The sequence below is a fragment of the Heliconius melpomene genome, chromosome 21 (genome assembly GCF_056956725.1).
Source record: "Heliconius melpomene rosina isolate 202511_hmr_F chromosome 21, ASM5695672v1, whole genome shotgun sequence".
NCBI lineage: Eukaryota > Metazoa > Arthropoda > Insecta > Lepidoptera > Nymphalidae > Heliconius > Heliconius melpomene.
Window position 1 is genome coordinate 13,175,904 of NC_140409.1, and position 21,287 is coordinate 13,197,190.

Here is a 21,287-nt window from a genome sequence, read left to right on the forward strand (position 1 = left end):
TCAGCTTCCCGCCGCCTACCACGCTACGTGCGGAATATAGCGAGAAGCTACAAAAATTCCTCTTGCGCCTATTAGAAGTTTTAGTTCTGTTGACGTCAATCGTTTCTAAAAGGCTCATGGATTTAAATGTTTTTTTTTTATTTTATTTTATACACAGTGACTGACAAAATGTAATCGTATTTTATCGCCCAGATATTGCGTGGTGTACAAATAAACAACAGTGGTTTAGTGGTCTAGCGAATATTGCTAGATAAACCTAGTGAATTGTTATATTGTAATATTTTCAACTTTTGTTTGGGTAAAATTACAGGAATATACGTTTTCTAAAATCGGACATATCAGAAATTTTAATCAGTGTCTTTTAACAGTGTCGCTAAACTTAATAACAATAAAATCATAGTCTAATTATTTGATTAGAAATAACAAATTACACACCTTTTGTACGCTCAAATAATTTACCATTGATTCACCAAACGATATGCGTCATTCGCAAAAAAATATACGATTTGTTATAATAATAAGTTTATCATTCAGTGAACCTTTCTTATTAACTTCCTCTTATTTTTAGCTTAACAGATGTCCACCAAAAAGTGGCTAGAAAAACACCTAATCCATCAAATTTATTTATATTCAATATTTAAAATGAGGCCGCCGTGTTCTTGTGGGGTACAAGCGTACAATTGTTAACGCGACGGTTGTGGGTTCAAATCCCATACGCTTATGCACCTGGGCCACGACAGGCTTCTAATTAAAAAAGAATATATAAAAACATTTCATTATAACATGTCATACATATCCATACCTATATTATAAACTAGCGGCCCACTCGCGGTTTCACCCGCGTGAACTATGTTATTATTAATTTCTGTCTCCATGGCTACGTCCTAGTGACGTCTATGCAAAATTTGAAACTCCTAGCATTTGTAGTAACGAAGTTTCATACAAACTTTCTACCCCAAAAGCAACCCCTTAGAAGTCGAATATTGCAAATTCCCGTCTTAGCGAGCACCTACGTCCTATAAGTAACTCCTATGCAAAATTTGAGATTCCTAGCACTTGTAGTTTCTGAGGTTTCGTGATGAGTGAGTGACCTTTCGATTTTATATATATAGATTCGAAAGTAACTCTGTCTGTCTGTCTGTCTTTTACGCAATCAGGGCCAAACCGCTAATTTAATTGTGATAAAATACTCATATAGAGATACTTCCCTCAAGTATCGGGGTAATTTTCTCGGGATGAACATAGGATACTTTTTTCCTCATATTTATAATATTGTCGATATATACCAATATATTAAAACATTTATTAATTTGACATGCAATTTATTCCACCATGTTAATAACAAGAGTCGATACGCGACCGTTGCTAAGCGACGGCTGGCAAAGTAGGTTGTTTTAAGAAAACTTCACCCAGAATGAGCTTGCTTAACGCATACCTATACCTATATAGCTAGAATAGGGATATAGCTAATGTGTAATGCTTAGAACCGCAGGCTAGCTATAAATGACAAATTGAGTTAGCTTCACAACTCTGTACCGTATAGCTATAGCTATAGGGTACGGGGGTAGAACGGTGTATGAACGCTAATGCGTGTTTATGACGAAATACTGCGTAATCGATTATTGAATTTAAGTTAAAAATATATATATATATTAATTAATAATCAACCATTACTTTATAGAGACAATAATAAAGAGAATAATATGGAATAATAAAGAGAAATCACCATTGAGAACTTTTTTAAAGATCTTCGTGGTGGTTCATCCGTCCAATTTTTGGGACATTAAGTGTTGAGTGGCGGAACTTGACTCCGCAGTTTTATCGACCAGAGGGAGGAAACGGAAATAATTAAACTGTTAACCTTGAAGTTAAAGTTAAGACATTCCGTTTATCATTAAGCTATTCCACTTCTAATTTTCTGCCAAATTTTGGTGTGTTGAGAGGCGGAATTTAACGTCGCGCTTTCTCCTCGTGGAAAAGAGAGCGGAAACGAAAATATTAAATATTTCATTGTGGGAAGAATGGGAATTTCTAGAATGGGAATTTCTAGAGTGGGAATCGAACCTACAACTATCGCATTTACAGTTGCACGCTTGTGACCCTGCTCCACGATGAACCCACTAATTTAAATATAATGGTCGAAAATTTTCTAAAATAGTTTTTGCAAGATCTCAAATACAAATTACCAGTTGAAAATACACGAACATTTCACAATAATTTTACCTATAACACCCTGTCGATCCACCGAATAGATATCTGCGGTGCTGTCATATCTTGTTCTTGTTAACGGGAAATAGGCAGTCTCGCAAATATCTGTCGGGTAAGTTAACGGAAACTTATCAGACATGGCAGCCGAGTAAAGGCTTTAGATAGGTAAATAATATCAATATAATATATTAAAAATTATTTAAAGAATTTAAGAATATTCCATTATTTTTCATTTCCAAGTACTCAAATAAATAATCTATTATTCCCAATGAAAATAACGTCGAATAAATTTAATAAATTAATTTGTATGACATACGATATGCGAATAAAACACCACCGTAGCCCGCCGTAGATGCATGAACTATTAACAGCATTTCAATCAAACAATTACTTGGGAATGTATTATTTATCGGAAAAAATACATCATGTTTATTTTAAATTTAAACTTATAAATTATTTAACATAAAATGGAACGTATATTATTGAAACTTACCGTATTTACAGTACAGTTATTTAATTTAACTCTATCTCATAGAATCTAAGCACGAACTTGATTAATTAAGACACAAAATTAGGTTGAAATAATAGAAATTTAATTAAAACGTTTGAAAACCTAAAGGAATTTGTAGATATGGACGTAATTAGAGTACAGTGAAAACGAAATCATACCAACACGACATCCGCTTCGATCCGACATAGCGGGGCTACCAAAAATGTGATTAGCTGACGATCCTCATTTCATACGCATCGAGTAATGGCAATGGTATTTTCTGTGTAGCCAATATATATTTGAATATTTCGTAATAATTTGTAGTGCTATTTCCACTTAGGATAGTAGTCGGTTCGATGCTCACTCAAGGAAATTCAGAATGGGCAACATTTAGTTTTCGTCGTCGTACTTGCAAAAAATGACGAAGATTCGCGAAGAAAATCAAATTAATAATTTATCAAATATTATTTTTTTAGAAATCAAAGTTCTTTATTATTTTGAGTATTTCATATAATACGGGAGACGTCGGTTGACCTTCCGACGCCACAGTATCAATGAAACTGGAGGAAGATCACGTTAAAAGGGCCCTTGGAGGACTTGTATGTGTCGAGATATACTAGAGACTGTTACTAGAACTCCTTTTTTTTGTTACCCGCTAGGTATAAAGAGTGGAACTAAAATGCTTAGTTTTTTGTAACTTTTTTGAATTCCTTTTGATAATAATAACTTTTCACTTCTTTTAGTAAAAAGTTCTTACTTCGAATTTGTTTATTAGTTTGTCTTCAGTATAGCTAGAAGGAAATAAGATTACAAAGGAAGATAAAACGGAATATGATATTAAAGGAGCGAAATGAAGGAATAGCGTGGCGTTAAAAAAAATAGTACAATTGAAGAATTTTGCGCATTTAAACTTTTATCGTACAACGTACAAAGTGACAAAGGAGGTGTTTAATATAGTACTTATATGTGAGAACAATTTTAATATTTTTTGTGTACTTGTCGAGATGCGACGTGATACAATATTGTATATCCATAAAATATGAGAGAATTTTTTTAAAATATCTTTATTTTTAATGTAACTTTTGATAGTATGTAATACGTTTGGAGAATAGTTAAGACGAATAATGTAGGGGGTTCGCTATCGCTTATTTAAATATTATCACATGTTTGAAATAATAGAAAGAAAAATAATAGAAATTTAAAACTTATATTTTTTATTAAGAAAACTCATTTTTAATAATATAAATAAAAGCTGAAAAAAATATTTGGTTCTAACTAAATAACACAAAAAGATGCCAAACAACAAAGATATTAGAATGTTATTCTATATGAATATACAGTTCAATTAGTTGAAGTAGGCAACTTATACAGGAGTAACTTATACATATTAGAAAAAAAGAAAAAAATACGTAAATTCAAAGAACAAAATATCATCCCTCCATAGACTTAACTCCGCTAACTTATTTCAGGATATCACAATGGGAAGGCAAGCTTAAATGTTTAAACTAAATGCATAGTCCGGAAAGACGGTAAAGTTTCCTAGGACGGTCCTTCAAGCCGGCTACAATAATAGCTACTCAAATTGAATTGGCTTCCACGAAACTAATTAACTTAGACCGTTGCACTGTGGTCTTAACTATACAATTTTGTTAACATTTAAATGGGTTTTTTTTTTAAGCTACACCCTGTATCCCACATGTAGCAGGGTTCGCAGAGGGAGCCTAGTGTTAAGACACTCCGCTCCCCACTTTTCGCTGAGGAGGCATTGCGTGGTGGCCTCTACACCAGAGCAAAGAAATATAAAATATTTAATATTTCGTTTCCTCAAGTGGGGATCGAGTTTAGGATCTTATAACTCATAGCTCTAAGCACATTCTAAATAGCATTTGGCGTAGAAAAGGGTGTTTATTAGTTTTTTTAAAAACATTTATATAAACGTACTTGTCGTGCAATCTTGTATTAGACCTTTTTTATCATGTGTTGTATTCTTTTACTTGATCGCCACAGTGGCAAAGGAATTGAACAAAAAATAAGCAACAATATGTTATATTGATTATGCACTAGGTATTTCATGTCATAACTAACCATTCAACAAAATTTGAGCTCAATCGAAAACCAAGAAATACTTCTGTAACTTATAATATGTTATTGAAGCCTAGTCGCAGCCCGCAACTTTGATTGCGTTTTTACGAAGTAATAGTATATCGTTTTCCCCGTTTCCACAGAAAAGAAATGTTCTCTTAGTGCCTTTCTACACTCTATAATCTACCTACATGTGAAGTTTCATCTTGCAAAGTCTAAAAATTTCGCCTTTGCGTAAGTTATTATGTAACGTAAGACGTGATAAACAAAACTCACAGGCGACACTAAAAACCGTGTAACAAAAGATGTTTATATATGCATATGGGGAACATCATTTATTATTTTTGATAACTCAGACAAATGTATAATCCACACTCGAGTTCAAAAAATCAATATTTCAACAATTTATCAGTAACGTAACGATACTTTTCTTTTTCGATATTTATGTTTTTTTCGTTAATTGCCACTTCAGAAAAATGAACATTTTTTATTTTCACGCATCTTACGAATACGGACACGGAAAAATAAATCTATTACTATATATTTTTTAATTTTATCCGATATATGTAGTGCAAAATAATAAAGAGGACGCTGTTCATCTCCATTTTATTTTAAAGTATAAAAACATAAAATAAATAACTAGTAAATAACAAAATCTTACCTGCACATATGTTGCAAACTTTGAACCCGCTTGAACCTCGATACCGGATAGAGCAGTTGCACTCTAACGGGACCGAGAACAGGTCGCAAGTTCAAGAAGAAGAGGTAGCGGCCACTACGAGACGTCTCTACCGCGTTCTCGATGAACTCCACTATGGTCTGCGCTTTGAACATCGTGCAGCCGCCGAAACAGAAATTACCTGTGTAACAAAGAAGGTATTTTTATAATACTTATTTTAATAGTTTGTAACAATTCTAATTGTTTAAACAATATATAATAATATGATATTTAATAAAACACCATATACATACAAAACAAAGTTAATATATTAAAAAAATAAGGGTTCGCATACTAATTACAATAGGTGTTTAGTACATAGCAAATGAAAAGAATTAAACTTAAACTTTAAATACAAACAATAATTAAACCTATTTATTATAATTAAAAATGTTAATCCTACAACACTTATCCACTCTGGGGTCTCTTTCACCTTTATATCACCAATACACATTTATATACGGATTATATAAATATTAATAGAAAAGAAAATTTTTTACAATCACTTCTACTATGGAGCAGTTCGAAGTTGAAAACAAAACCTGGCCTTATACGCTACTTCCAAGCCCGCGACACCGTGTCGCGTAGACCTCCACTTCCAAGCAAAATATATTATCCTTTTTGATAACTAATTCAGTTTCGCACAAAAACGACGCCACTTATTAAAAGTTAAAGTAACACGCCCCCGGCACCACGCCAAGCGCATCCGCCATCCTCCAATCAATTTGTATGATTCAATTATACGTTGTACGTATTTATCGTATGTATATTTATATCACAATATTGTTTTATACTTAAAACTTCACACTTTAAGAAAATAATTAAAATAGCTTTACAATCCATCACAATACGATTCGCCATCACTCGAGACGCCATCTTTTTTTTTCTTCACTTATCCGCGTTTACATTTATTTTTAATCAAATGTCAAAATGTTATAGAATAAATATATGTTTAAACCACAGATAAGTTACATGTTATAATTTGTATAACTCGACATAAAGCTAAGATGGTTCAAAATAGTTCAAAATATATGGTTCAGAATAGGTTAAGTGGAGACAATTATTACACCCGATTCTCTCCGTCTACAGAGGCTAAATACATTTCACCATTCATGTCACCAGTTGACAGACAAAAATAAAATACTATTATGTAAGCTTTAGTTCACACGTCCTATCACTAAGACCTCGTCTTACACCCCCCGGATTATATTCAAGGCTGTGCTACGCCATACCGTAGACACACCGCAGCTCCGTAGCTCGGTAGCCGTAGCGGCGTTGCTATTTTCGCGTAACGAATAACGAAACGGGCGGCCGTTAAAGTTGCATTCTGAAACCGAAGCCGTGTAAAATTAATATATGGAATTAAGATAAGCGAAAAGTAGACTTTAAAATTGTCTGCTTATTTTTATTTTTTTCAAATTTATTTTTCTTTCACATCAAAGGTTAGAATGAAAATATTGTGAATTAGCTTCTTAAGCATTAATATTTTTAAGTAGGCGGTGTCTTAGATGGTAAGATATGTAATTATTAATTATTTTCCGCTATACTACGCGAAGTTGTCGGTTAAGTCCAGCCACTTGATAATATCTCGAATCCAGGCGGAAACCGAAGAGCAGTGTATTAACACTCTTAAGTCCTCTCTATCTAGTCGAAAAAAATGCGTAAAGCTGCTTTAGAGCAATTCCAATTAAAAATATATATATAAATTTACTCAAATAAAAATACTTCGTCTTTTACCCCACAAGTTCCCCACAGCCACGTTTTAATCAATGTCAAATATGCTAAAACTTTAGGAAATAAATTGCACGTTCCAAAGGAATATCATAATAACTTCCCATCTGCTATCCCGCGGGAGGGCATTGTTTCCGCGACTTTTGATTTTCTAATTTTTCACTTAAGTAGAAATTAATATTTTTGTATTCCTTTGTAGTTGCGGATTGGGATAGTTTTAATATTAAAGAAATATATATTTTCTATCTCGTCTCTTAATTGAAATGGATGTTATTATATCTTGCCTTTAGTAAATTGCTTCTTTGTGGAATTATTATAATTTTATAACGGCATCTAGTAGTTACCATATTACACTAGTAGTCGCCTGTACCTTGCTTGCTAGTTAAAAACGTTAAATAATAAACACCGTTTTTTATGTTTACGTCTTCCGAAATCTTCTTACTTTTTTTATTTAACATGGCATTTAGGTAATTAGGAAGATTATTTGGGGGGCGCCCAACAGTTCACATATATGGCAACTCCGTAGCTCGTACCATATTTATGATAAAATAAAAATAATTTCCATCTAATAATACGTTTATAAGGAACAAGTTTAATTTCAAACAACTATAACCATATAGTACTCTTGTAAGAAAATGGTATTATTTCCAGTACACCCAGTGTCAATCCCATTGCGGATAAAGCTTAATAGAAACGCTTGATCGGTTTTCCCGTCAGCGGATATGAGACGACGTCTATATGCTAGCTGGTTGAATTATGGAAGATAATTAATAGCTGGATTAGGTACGTGGCTATGGCCTGTGTATGCTTAAAATAGGTGGTTATGTATTTTAAATTGGGATTGGTATTTTTACCAAACCACAAAAACCACAGATAAAACTAAATGGATTATATATGTTTATAAAAAAAGGTAGATTGACGTTTTTTCCCGCATAGCAGGTTAGGCTGAAGGAAGATGAAGGAAGAAGTGTTCAGATGGTCAGTTCCACTTTCTGTTCAATTTTTAAGACATTGCCTATTGATTCGCGTAACACAACGTTACTCTTTGTTTACCAGAGGAGCGGGGAAACGAAAATAAACATAGCCATTTCCACCCTGCTCATTAGGATAAGAATGGAAACCACAACCATCGCGCTTACAGCCAGACGATATCCCAAAAACAGCTATAATATCTTTATTTTAGCACTAATTATAAAAAAAACTATTAATATTGAGTAATCGCATAATACTTTATGGAGATAAATAAATTAAAGAGAACTATTAATTTACATAATTTTAAATGGTATAATCAAACTGAAGGCAGGGTTTAACTCCGCCATTCAACGTGTAATACCTCGAAAATTCCGCGGAAATTGAGGAGCGGGAGTGTCTTAATGGGAACGGAGTGTCTTAATATTAAATTTGCAGATACTTCCTTACTGACCCCTGCTATGTATAGTATACAACGTAAAACAAAAAATAAAAATTAGGTAAAATCTTATTTAAAAGTATATTGTTCGCTTGTTACCCTAAATACACGTATTTAGCTTACTTACATACCCACTTATAGCTAAACACTATTTGTTAATTTCAACTAAGCATTTATATTTCACAACGTACAAAGTAAAGCTTAAACTCTCAACTCAAAGTTTGTGTTGTATATCAGCACAAACGATGACGCTGTTTAAATTTTACAATACAATTTTATAATTTACTAGCGGACGCGCGCAGCTTCGCTTACATATTTAAGTGTGAATTCTAATAACTCATGAAACATGTGTTCAATGAAATATTTTTAAGTCTAAATTTCAAATTTTATAAAAATCCATACAAACTTTCAACTCCTTATTTGCACCCTTAGGGGGTAAATTCTAGAAAACCATGAGACATATGTTCAATTAAATATTTTTAAGAGTATAAATATCAAATTTTATAAAAATCGGTGGCGATTTAAGAATTTTCCCATACAAACTTTCAACCCCTTATTTGCACCCTTAGGGGGTGAATTCTAGAAAACCATGAAACATGTCTTTAATTATATACGTTTAAGAGTCTGAATTTCAAATTTTATAAAAATTGGTAACGATTTAAAAAAAACCTATACAAAATTTCAACCCCATTATTTGCACCCTTAGGGGGAGAATTCTAGAAAACGGTGAAACACGTATTCAATTAAATACTTTTAAAAATCTAAATTTCAAATTTTATAAAAATCGGTGCCGATTTAAATTTTTTTTCCATACAAACTTTGAACCCCTATTTAACCCCCTTTAAGGTTAAAATTTTTCAAAATCCCTTCTTAGTGGATGTCCAGATTACAAAAGGAAACATCTGTCCAAATTCCACGTTTCTACGCACAGCGGTTACGGCTGTGCGTGCGTCTTACCTCAGTCAGTGAGGACAAGTCCTTTTATATATATAGATTATTTAATAGTGATAGATTTCACTGTTCCGATGGCAGACAGTTCAAATTTACAAAAATTTTGTTTTAATAATTGTTTAATAAATACTAAATATTTATTATTTATTTGTCGGCATTTTTCGTGCTGCTAATAAAATGGAAAAATAAAAATTACAACAGTTTTTATTATTAACTCTACGATAAACGGTATCTGAACTAAGCGGGATTTGAAACCGCATCTCTTTTAACCAGCACTCTTATCGCTAAGTCACAGGTTCTTATCCGGCTGCGTCAAAATTCATATACGTACGATTACGTTTATTTTTCTATTTAGAAAACGGGATATATCCTATAGGTCTATATCCTATAGGTCTTGATTACGCAGCGAATTTCATGGAAAATACTCGTATCTTTTGATTCTTCTTCTTCTAAACGTGCCTCTCGAACTAGTGAAGGTCTTTTAACTGCGACGATTTTGATGTTTGATTTTTACTATGCTACAAGGGATTACAAGAGATCTTAACATATGATATTAATTTCAGCTCGATACTTTCACGCAATCTTGAGATAAATGTGTTAACCGTCCTGGGAAACCTCCCTGTCAAACCTCCCTGTCCTTGAAATCCTAAAAAGCAGTTACTTTTATATTATATAATAGTTTATACTTATAAATCTATTTATATTACTTGTAACTATTAAATAAGTGATAGTCTTCAAAGTTTCGAGGGCGTCCTACATTCTACGAATAGTTTTGGTTAGGTCGATATTTCAGGTAAGGTTTCAGGCCTTGTTACATTTAGATATATTTTTAAAGGAGACAGCTATTGTCATATTCGATGTGTTAGTTAGCAAATTATCTAAGTAATACTTTATACGAGTCCCCAAATATGGAGTTAAATACTTCAAAAACCAGTGGATTCATTTTGATGAAGTTAATTTAGGATTTTTCTTATTTTTCGAGTCACCTAATGATAAACATACAGAAATATTTAGGAAATATAGCGTACGCATTTGAAAAACTAAATGTTAAAAAACTTCGTTCCCTTTAAGGCACTTCTGTTCCCCACTTTCTACTTAATTCTGGCGGCCTTGCATGTTGAGTAGTGGAGCTCAACGCCGCGCTTTGCCCCTACTACAAATAACTTGTGCGCACAATTTGTTAACCGTCGCCAAAAACGCATGCGCTTACTGTATTACGAGCATTAAAGAGAAATGTCTAAGTGCAAGCTAATTCGTGGAGGAATAAGGAATAAATAGTCAAAGAAAACCTAGTGTTAAGACACTCTGCTTCATACGAATTTTCACGCTATTGCATTTTAATTGGCGAAACTGAACGCCGAACTTTGGTTTAATACCACGAGAGGACCACAACGGAAATAAACATCCATTTCTATATAACTTATTACAAGAAGAAAAAATAAACACTTAACTATCCAAAATGAGCGGAAAGCGGAGAAGAAAGTGATATTACACTAACTTCTCCAAATAAATATAAAGTACGTAAATATTATTAATATATTAACCCTTGTGAGGCCGTCGTGGCAGCGGCGCAGCGGCACAAACTGTAATGCGACGCTTGTGGGTTCGATCCCCACTCGAGGAAGTGAAATATTTATTTACGTTTATATTTCCATTTCTTCGCTTTGGTGTCGAAGCAAAGCGCGGCGTTGAGTTCTGCCACTCAACACGTAATGCCTCCAAAATTCGGCAGAAAGTATAACTGCTGAAGCCAGTCGTGGCACAAGGGCACATGCGTGCGACTGTGTGACTTGTCGTGACAAGCTGTGGGTTTGATATAGAAAAGTTCTGGTAACGAGGCAAAGCTCGCGTTGAGTTCCGACATTCAACTATATGCCTTCAGAATTCGACGAAAGTGAACGAAAATATCTTCACACTAAGTTCCGAGGTTCCCTCTGCCGACCGTGAAGCAGAAAGACAACATGCTACAACTAACGAATAACGATAAATATATAATATCAAAAGCACCACTCACTAACTGCGTAACATGAAATTGAAACGTGCGCGTGACGTACAATGCACATTTTATTTGTATCTACTAATATTATAAAGCTAGAGTTTATTTGATTAAGGGCGCTTAGCTCAGGAACTACTCGAAAGATTGTGTTGACTCGGGAAAATTGTGTTGAATATATCAAGATCGAAATTGTGTTGAATATATCCATTTATCGAGAAATAAGATAAAAAAAAAGGCTATATGCATGATATCACATTATTATTCGTTTCGATGTAACTTATTATATCTGCGGTCAGAGTTAACTCAGACATTTAAAATGTGGCATGTGTCATACAAATCTCCTTTTTAAACTTCACACTGTATTCTGTTCCCATTAAGACATTTCCTTTCCTCACTTTCCGCCGAATTCGAAGGCATTGCGTGTTGAGTACCCCAACCTTAACGCACGCTTTGCCTCGTTACTAGAGTGGTAATATGAAAAAATTAAATATCTAATTTCCTCGAGTCGTAATTGAATCCACAACTTGTCTTTTTTACAGCCACATGCTTCTGCCACTGTGCCACGACTGGTCTCTACCACACAATCCTCATTTATTTAAATTTAACCACGAAACCGAGCCACAGCTAAAATCTAGTATATCCTAACTCCAAACAGCCTACTAAACGGTCACCTCGTACCGAAACCCGCAAAATGTTCAGCTCTCGTGCATTGCCTAATCAAGCTCCATTTGCCGGCAGGGAGGCAGGGAGGCAGAGAGGCATGCAGGAAGGTAGGCAAGTAAGTAGGCAGGTAGGTAGGTGCATCAAAACCAAAACTAAACCTTTCTATCAAATTATTTGATTTGTGGTAGCCTTTGTGTTAGGGCGGGGTCCAATTAACAAGTCTACAATGTGGCTTCCCAATCCTATAGTGAGATACATGTATGAATCATACGCATCACCGAGTTCCACTTGAATTTACTGGACTGATTCTGATGGACTATATTTTGCGACCTACCTTACTAGTTAAGTAACTATTAAAAATAATTTGCCATTTATTCCGAAAGAGCTCCATATAGGTAATTTCAACAAGTTCATAATAAAAAAGTAAGTAAGTACTTACTTTTGATTATTAACCTATTGAAATTATAACAAACACTAAATGTTAAGGGAAGTTTGTTAATGTATGATAGTGAAAATTAAATTTCAATCGGTTAAACACACAAAAAATTTAAAAATATATTTTTTTCATATATTACCATCCATCCTATATACCGGCAGGTAACAATCAGCTACATTTTTATTATATTTGTTTTACCCTCCCGGCCTCCCTGCTCGGAAACCTAGTGTTATAAGAGTGTCTAAGTGAAGACACTACTAAATATTTTATTTATCTCCGATTTGGAATCGGACTGACAACCGTCGCGTTTATATTCAGATGCTAGTGCCCATGCGCTAAGACGTTTCACTTTTATAATCTTTGTATTGCATAATTTTCTTAACAAATAACTTTAAGTTACCCCGTAACACCAGAATTCAATGTTTACATAATTGTATTATATTTAGACTTCCACAAAATACATAGGAAAAAAAACATCATTACACTAATAAAATATTAAAAATGTCCACTTTTCCGTCGAGCTAATAGAGCACTGTAAACTTCTAATGGAAAATTATAATTAAAAACTTGACACTTGCGATAAATTGATATTTTTCGTTTTTTATTGAGCGAGTTGGCTTCCACTTTATGAAAGTTTTTTTTAAATTTATTTAAATAATATTATTCACAGTACAAAAGTATAGAATTATTTCCGTATACGATATTATATCTCTTCTTATATTATATAAAAGTTTGTATGGTTGAACGAGCTTATCTCAGCAACTAAATGTTAGAATTGAAGTATTATTTTTGTATTGTATCACGCCAATCAGAATAACCACGGACACTTAGAACGTGTGACACAACTAAGTCTTTGACCACGCTAAATTCGACATGAGCACGACCACGAAAACAAGACACGAGAGCCAAAGTTATATAATATAAAATAACTCAATATTTGAGTTGAGTTAATAATACCAGAAGGATTTATAGCCGCGCGGCTTTTAATAAAAGCGCTTGGACTGTAGATAGATACGTATTTCTGTTTGAATAAAACACGGCTCAAACGTAAATGCAATCGACGACAAAACTCCGCCGGCGCATTTCTCTGAATGTGAAATTAATTAACCGTTTTGTACATGTCCCGTATATATATAAATAAGACGAAACGGCAGTTTGTGACTTTTAAAGTTATATTAATAGATGCCGTTTGGTGCAGGGACGGTTGTGTGTTCGATTCTCATTGGGGAAAAGAATTGTTTTCATTTTCTTTTTCCTTTCCAGCTTTGGTGAGAGAGAGAAGATAAAGCGCGGGGTTGAGTTGCGCCATCTAGCCACCATCGCGCCATCTCGCAATCCGTCGATAAAAGGGCGTAAATGTAATATATGAACCCAGAGTTAAATTTCAAAATCATTCACTCGTAAGTAAATGCGGTGGATTGTGAATCCTACATTAATTGGGTTTAAAGTAATTACATATACTTCATGTAATATAATTAACCCATCTTTAAAATCTATAATATATTAATCAATCTCCCCTAATTGATATCGATGATAATATATTTAATATTATTTAATTTACACTTTGAAATGAGCAAGTAGTATAAAAATGTTAGTTATGTCTGTCCTATAAGCAACTACTATTAGTTTGTGAAAATGGCTGGTTAATTTGTACAGTTTAATGATTCTATCTTTGCAATAAAGAAATATTATGAAACTCGAGTGTCAACGAGTAAGTGTCAACGAGAAAGAATCTCTAAGATGCAACAATTCAAATTCATGAAGGAAAATAACGTCTTCCTTCCGATGTGAGTCTGTTTAAAACGGGGATCAAGAAAACTGGTGATATGAAAAGAGATTCGACCTAGACATTAGTTAGATATTATAAAACGAAATCAGAATAGAAAACAAAATCTTTGATATTCCGCATTCTACTAGGACTCGCAGAGAAAACATAGAGCAAAAACTCTCCCTTCTCTTTATTCACTTAAAGAAAGCCTCTACAAGGGTGACTTGTTTAAATATCGTTTCCGTATCCGAATTCTAGAATTTCATGGCTGCGTGGCAGAGGTCAACGCAGCACTACGTCATCAACAGAGCTAGCAGAGATAATATGATCATAATTTAAATATAATAATTTCCCAGGATGAAGAACGAGCCTTTAATCATAAAATGTTCTAAGTATGTTAAAAAACCTAACATAGGTATTATATACCTCACGTTTAATAGAAGTTTTTTTAAATTATCTATTGCAGTGCGAAAACTTATGTATGAATTTAAAATTTCATTACAACTGACACCATCCGATAGTACTGTAAATTTTTATTTATCATTGATTTATCCAAATATGTATGAAATTTATTTTTGTGCTTTTATTTTGTTAGTAAAAATTGAAAGACAAGAGTTTTCAATTTATTTGATTTTGAATGTAAACTTTACTTTGATATTATATTTGAAAACTTATAATTTTTTAACCTAGTTTTAAAGACGTTTCCCATTATAGACACTTCTATTTCCCACTTTCCAGTGAATTCTGAAGGCATATGAAAACATTTAATATTCTATTTCTTGGAGTAGGAATCGAACCGACAACTTATCACGCCGGTGGTCTTGCCCCACAAGTATAATTCAATCACGTCTACTATAAGATATTTAATAATAAACAATCATAAAAGAGCCATGTAAAATAACCAACATTTTCTTAAGATAGTGCTAGCATTAATTAAAACACATTCGAAGTGTAGTTAGTAAATATAAATTACAACTATTCAATGGGTGCTAGTTATTTACGGTGGCAAATAAAAAGGAATGTCAACGTTGAGTTCTATAAAATTAAATATATTTTTTTGTTTTTGTTTTAACTTGGCACGTCTGGCAATATATACATACATATATTCATATACTAGACGTCGCCCGCACCCTTGTTTGTGTGGATTTTCAGATAGAGGAGAACGAACCAGATAGTAAAAAAATCCCGTTTCCATAGGGCTGTAGGGAACACAACACACTCCAATTTAAGCCTGGTTTCCGCCTATCCCCAAGCAGAGCGGGCTCATTAAGGACTACGTTGAACTCGTAAGAGTAAACTGGCAGGAAAGGGGTCGTTTCCGCCTTACTATCAACCGCTAAACCGGACTTTACATGCGAAAATTGGGCGTTCTATACCGCCGCGTAGCTCCGGCTGTACCTGACCTGACTTGAGTCACTAAGACTCGTATTTATAAATCACTTTTAAGTCTGAAACTGTACTATGGTGTAAGTCAGCTAGCTACCTACGTTATTATCAATTAAAATTTAGGTTAATGAGCTTAAACTATAAATTTTATTTCAATGTTTGTAAATAACATTAAAAAAAGAAAACATTTAATATTATTTTCCGATATTCTTTTTTAATTAGGATATATAAATTGTTAAGCATTACTTTACAATTATTATCGTTAAAAATATGTTTTTTAAAATACGTTTTTTTTAATTAGACAGAATATAGCTAAGAGTATTCAGATTTGAACTTGGCTTCCTCCGAATACATCCGGACTCTGGCTTGTTAAACTATATTGTTTTAGCTTTAAATAACACTTCAAAATATAAGAAATTAAATATTACACTTAACTGACACGACCGTTGTGGGTTCAATTTATTTATAATATATATTTTTTATCATCTTAGATCTTAAAAATAATTAAAAAACAATTATATAGCAACAACTTACCCTGGTCATGTTCTATTCTGACGTGCCTCAGTCCATTCAATTTGAAGGTCAAAGTGAAGATATAATGATCGTCGCTACTATCTCGCACTATGAAGGAGCCATCCGGTTCGTTTGAGAGGATCTTCTCAGCAGCCTCGACGGATATCGGGCCCCAGTACCAGCCGTACTAAAAACATTATTTTTATTATTAAAAAAATGATTATAATATAGCTTGTTTTAGCCTCACGTTGTATCTTGCACATAGCATGGTCGGCAGAGGTTTTCGGGGGAACCTTAAGGCATTTAACGCCGCGTTTTGTCTCGTTGCGTGAGTGAGGAAATAAAATATTAAATATGTCATCCCCCAAGTAGGAATCAAAGCCACGATCGTCGTGTTTACGGTCGTTCGCTTGTGCTCCTGCGCTACAACCGCCTTTTTAATATACAAATATATTTATATGTTCTTTTTATATATCTATATTTTTACTAGCGGCCCGTTCGCGGTTACACCCGCGTGAATTACATATGTTATTATTAATATCTGTCTCCATGACTATGTCCTAGTGACGTCCATGCAAAATTTGAGTTTCCTAGCACTTGTAGTTTCTGAGATTTCGTGATGAGTGAGTGACCTTTCGATTTTATATATATAGATAAAGCATGACTTACATTCTTAACTCTCAATTTATTAAAAAAAGATCTAGATAGTTGAACCTAATTACATCTTATGTTTAACTAGTCGGCGCCTTCAACTTTGGTTGCGTGGATTTTTTTATTCGAATCCTCGTTTTTTTACGTTCCTGACGTATTTCTGGAAATATTTTTGTGCTTCTCTACACTCCCCTACACCTACTAGTTTCGTCTGTGAATCGTCAGTCAGTCACTCAGTAACAGAGTATAGATTAGACCAGATAATAGTTTAATACTATACAAGTATATTTCATTGATATTTGAAGTAGCAACTACCAAAAATAAAAAGATTCAAATATACCCAAAGTCTCTCTATAGTAAACAATTCTTATTAGTATAGTACCAAAAAAATTATAGAAAATCTGAGCTTCTCATCCTACAAGAGACACAAATGGGTACAAAATCCTTACCGATCTTATAATTTGCAATTCATTATTCCCTTTGAAATACTGCAAATAACGGATTCGTCGTCGTTAATCGTATTGTCAGTAATGGTAAGAGTCTTATTGGAATATCGCATTTTTCCCTTAAGTACCAATAAGTTTTATTTAATTGTTACGCCAGTTGTGGCGTAGGGGCACTAGCGTGCAACTGTAAGTGTGTGCGACAGGTTGTAGGTTCGATCCCCACTCGAGGAAATGAAATATTTTATATTTGCATTTTTGGCTCTGGTAACGAAACAAATTAGACGATTTTGTAGAGGTTTATTATAACTTTAAATTATATTTATTTTATAGATATATTTCATCCCCCGATTGATATTGAGATGAGTTTTTATAGATAGACTAGCGGCCCGCCCGCGAATAAACAGAAGTGACTGACAGCCAAATGTGTTCGTGTCAATGAATAATTTAATTTACTCGTTCAGAAACAGTCTTAAATGTTGAATTATTGATTCAATTAATAAAGCTAATTATAATTGGGCTTTGTGGTTGCATACCGTGCAGTATTGCTTATAGTACTGCAGAACATTGAACAAGAATCAAACACACGACCATAAAGAGAAGCCGTCTGACTCGGTCACGGTGGTCTCAAAATAAATACTCGCAAAATACCTGTATATAAACTACTTTGTTACTTACCTGTATATAGGAAGCAAGAATAACGAATATTCAGACCGAACAAAGTTCACTGTAAGCTTTGTTAGTGATGCCCTTCAATCCGATTATATCAGATAAGAGTGGATCGATCCGATTTTACTCTTATAATCTTTTTATTTCCTTTGAGAGCTTGTTTTTTTTGTATTCATACCGTCATACCAGAAGCCAGCCGTGGCCCAGTGTAAACGCGATAGGTTGTGGGTTCGATTCGCACCCAAGGAAATTAAATATTTAATATTTTCACTATCCTCGCTCTAACGACTAGGCAAAGCGCGAAGTTGAGTTCCGCCGTCCTAAAATTCTGCGAAGTTTTAGGGACGGTAGTATCTTAATGGAAACGGAGTGTTTGAACACTAGGTCCCCATGTTCTCTCTACCATATAATATGGTATGGATCTTAGCGGGTGTGAATGAAACCTTTTAAAGCATTATTCAAAGCTTTATTCAATTTCAAACCCGCTACGTTCATTTTTTACGTTTTCTAAAAAAAGTATTAATCTTATTATTTCTAGTTTTGCCCTACGTTTGAATTTGACCGCGAATCAAATCGAGATGTACAACACATGACACATTTTAGTGTCACAGATGATCAAATAACCCACTGTGCTTAAATCAATTCGAACTAGTAGTTTCTGAAAATATTTTTCATTTAATATCTTTTAAAGTCAAATTCCAATTAAACTTTAAAATTGCATTTTCATTTCTTCGGTCTGGTGTCGAGACAAAACGCGATGTAGAGTTCCGCCATTCAACACGCACTCCAGATTTCGGTGGAAAGTGGGGAACGGAGTTATTTAACTCTAGGTTATCCCTGCCTAACTTACTGTGTGTGGGATACAACTTGAATTTCATTTTTTAATTTTATTAAAAAAAATACAGTCGAATTGATAACCTCCTTTTTTACAGTCTCGATAAAATCACGCAGGACTAGAACCCGCGATTCTTGAAAACTGAAACTGAAACCGGAGGATAATTTATTTTCTATACGGTTCTAACTAAATAATAATAAAAAAATAGTATAACGTTTATTCAAGACAAAACCGAATTGCCGAATAAACTTCACTTCAGATTTCGAGAGATTCACGCTTTATCCCTAGCGAGGTAGTCAGAGAGAACGGAGCGCCAAACGCTACGGTCTCTACATACCTCTTTCGCCTCGTCCACTGTCAACAACCCATTCATACAAGCCCCCCGGGGGAACCTAATGCGTTTGACGTGACCTTCCTCCAGTATCTTTGATACCGTGTTTTCGAGAGTAAAACTTATTGCTCTTTAAATGTTAATATATAGAAAACCCAACAATTTAAGTTATTCAACATTTTAAAAATATTGTAAATATGATAACATTCTAGACGGTGGCTGTATTGAGCTTTGCATCTGAAGTAAATATGATTATTAAAGGATTATTAGACAAATAATTTATTGTCTAATAATTCTTTGTCAGTCATCAACTTAATTAAAAATGCAAAATTTTCAATTTCTTCTGGTAACAAGAAAAAGTGCGACTTTGAGTTCCGCCATTCATCAGGCAATGTCTCGAAAGATCAGCGAAAAGCGGGGAACTGAGTGTCTTAAACCTAGGTTCTCTCTGTCTTCCCTGCTTTATACGGGATACAACGAGAAACCGAAAAAAAAAATACTTACATCTTTCACTTTCTGGATAGAAGTGGCAAAGTCCATGATCGTATCTTCCTCGTTGGCCGATCTTCTGGAGTTCGACGGGTGAGGGGACTGCGGTAACGGAGGCAGAGCCCTGCGGACCGCCGCCGGGGGGGACTCCCGGCCGATCCTCTCCACACTCTCACAATCACTGGACCTTCGCCACCGGAACAGATTGCAAAAACTCTGCTTCAAATTCATCGACAGGATTCGTACTGGCGACATCTTCACTTTACCACCCTGACTAGTCTTCTTTCCTTTCTCTTTACTCTCCTCGACCACACTTATTTCTTTTGGAGTAGCCTCTTTATGCTTCTTAATTTTAGTACTCATGCTAAGTGTATTCTTGTTAGCTTTTTTATGATTATTGTTCGTTTCCACCGATCTGGATATATCGTTGCTCTCTTTTAAGTACACAGGTGCGTTCGTCTCCTTATTGCTGTGTCGCATGTGGATGCCGACGTTGGTTACTATAGTATTACCTTTCTTGTTGATTGTATTCCTGCACTCTGAATCGCTCGAGCTCGAATACAGCGTATGCAGATATTTTCTCATTTCGCGCAAAGTCAGATGGAGCGAATCCGTATCGGAATCGGTAACGTTCTTCTTGCATGAGGAACTTGGCAAGCTATGTCTTTTGGTTTTAGTATCTTTATGCCTGGTTTCCTTAATTTTATATCCTCTATCAGGAGCGGCAGTGACGACGATGTTCTGAGAGCTGCTCTTAGCTCGTCTTCGGTTATTCCTCTTTTTGGGTTTGCCCCTTCCGCTGCTGTGACTAGGTCGAACCATGTCGATGGGGACCGCATAAATGTCGCTATCGAACGGCACGTTGTACATGTCCGTAATGTCCGAGGTTTTGGCAGAGAGGGTATCATGTGATATAGCCTGGGTTATAAAGCTCGAGTCGTCCGTTTGGAACTGGGTTACGAGGGAATTATGACTACTGGAGAGGCGGGAAGACAGGGAGTTCCTCGACGACGGCCGTGTCCCCCGGCACGGGCTGAGATGTAAAAGTCTCGGGCTCGCGAATCTATGGTTGAGACATTGCCGACGTTCGTAGAGGGACTCGGTCTTCAACTTCCTCGGGTACAACGGGGAGACGTGTCTCGCCGCCATTATTATTTCTAAGCTCGATGTTTTAGATTTATTAATATTATCACTGGTTAAAACAACTGATGGAGGCACACACACAGCCAAACATTTACTAGGTGAGCCCACGAAGGCGGACACACAGTCTACACTTGTGGGGAGTGGGTTATCCTGCAACAATGTTTTCCTTGTTATTGACTTGTACGGAAATAGAAGCGAATTATGTTTGATTCATACAATGCGAATAATGACTTATCTCAAATATTATTTGTATAAAATGTATGTTCATTAAAAGCTCTACACCCAATTTTACAATGACACTAATAAGAAGTAAACTTTAGTACAAAAACTACTTTTCTTACATTTCCTAATTTTTATTTCTAAATAGAATATTTAA

General features: G+C 34.6%; 1 protein-coding gene across 2 annotated transcripts in view; it reads right to left on the minus strand.

The window, feature by feature from the left end:
* The window catches only part of LOC146527342 (uncharacterized), an 80,376-nt gene that overhangs the window by 49,625 nt on the left and 9,464 nt on the right, over positions 1 to 21,287 (minus strand). For both annotated transcript variants that reach the window (XM_085205997.1, XM_085205996.1), the window contains exons 3-5: positions 19,784 to 21,061; positions 16,372 to 16,537; positions 5,442 to 5,640 (exon numbers count right to left, since the gene is read on the minus strand). In XM_085205997.1, the coding sequence (XP_085062123.1) occupies positions 5,442 to 5,640; positions 16,372 to 16,537; positions 19,784 to 21,061 (1,643 nt within the window). The remainder of the gene's footprint in view (positions 1 to 5,441; positions 5,641 to 16,371; positions 16,538 to 19,783; positions 21,062 to 21,287) is intronic.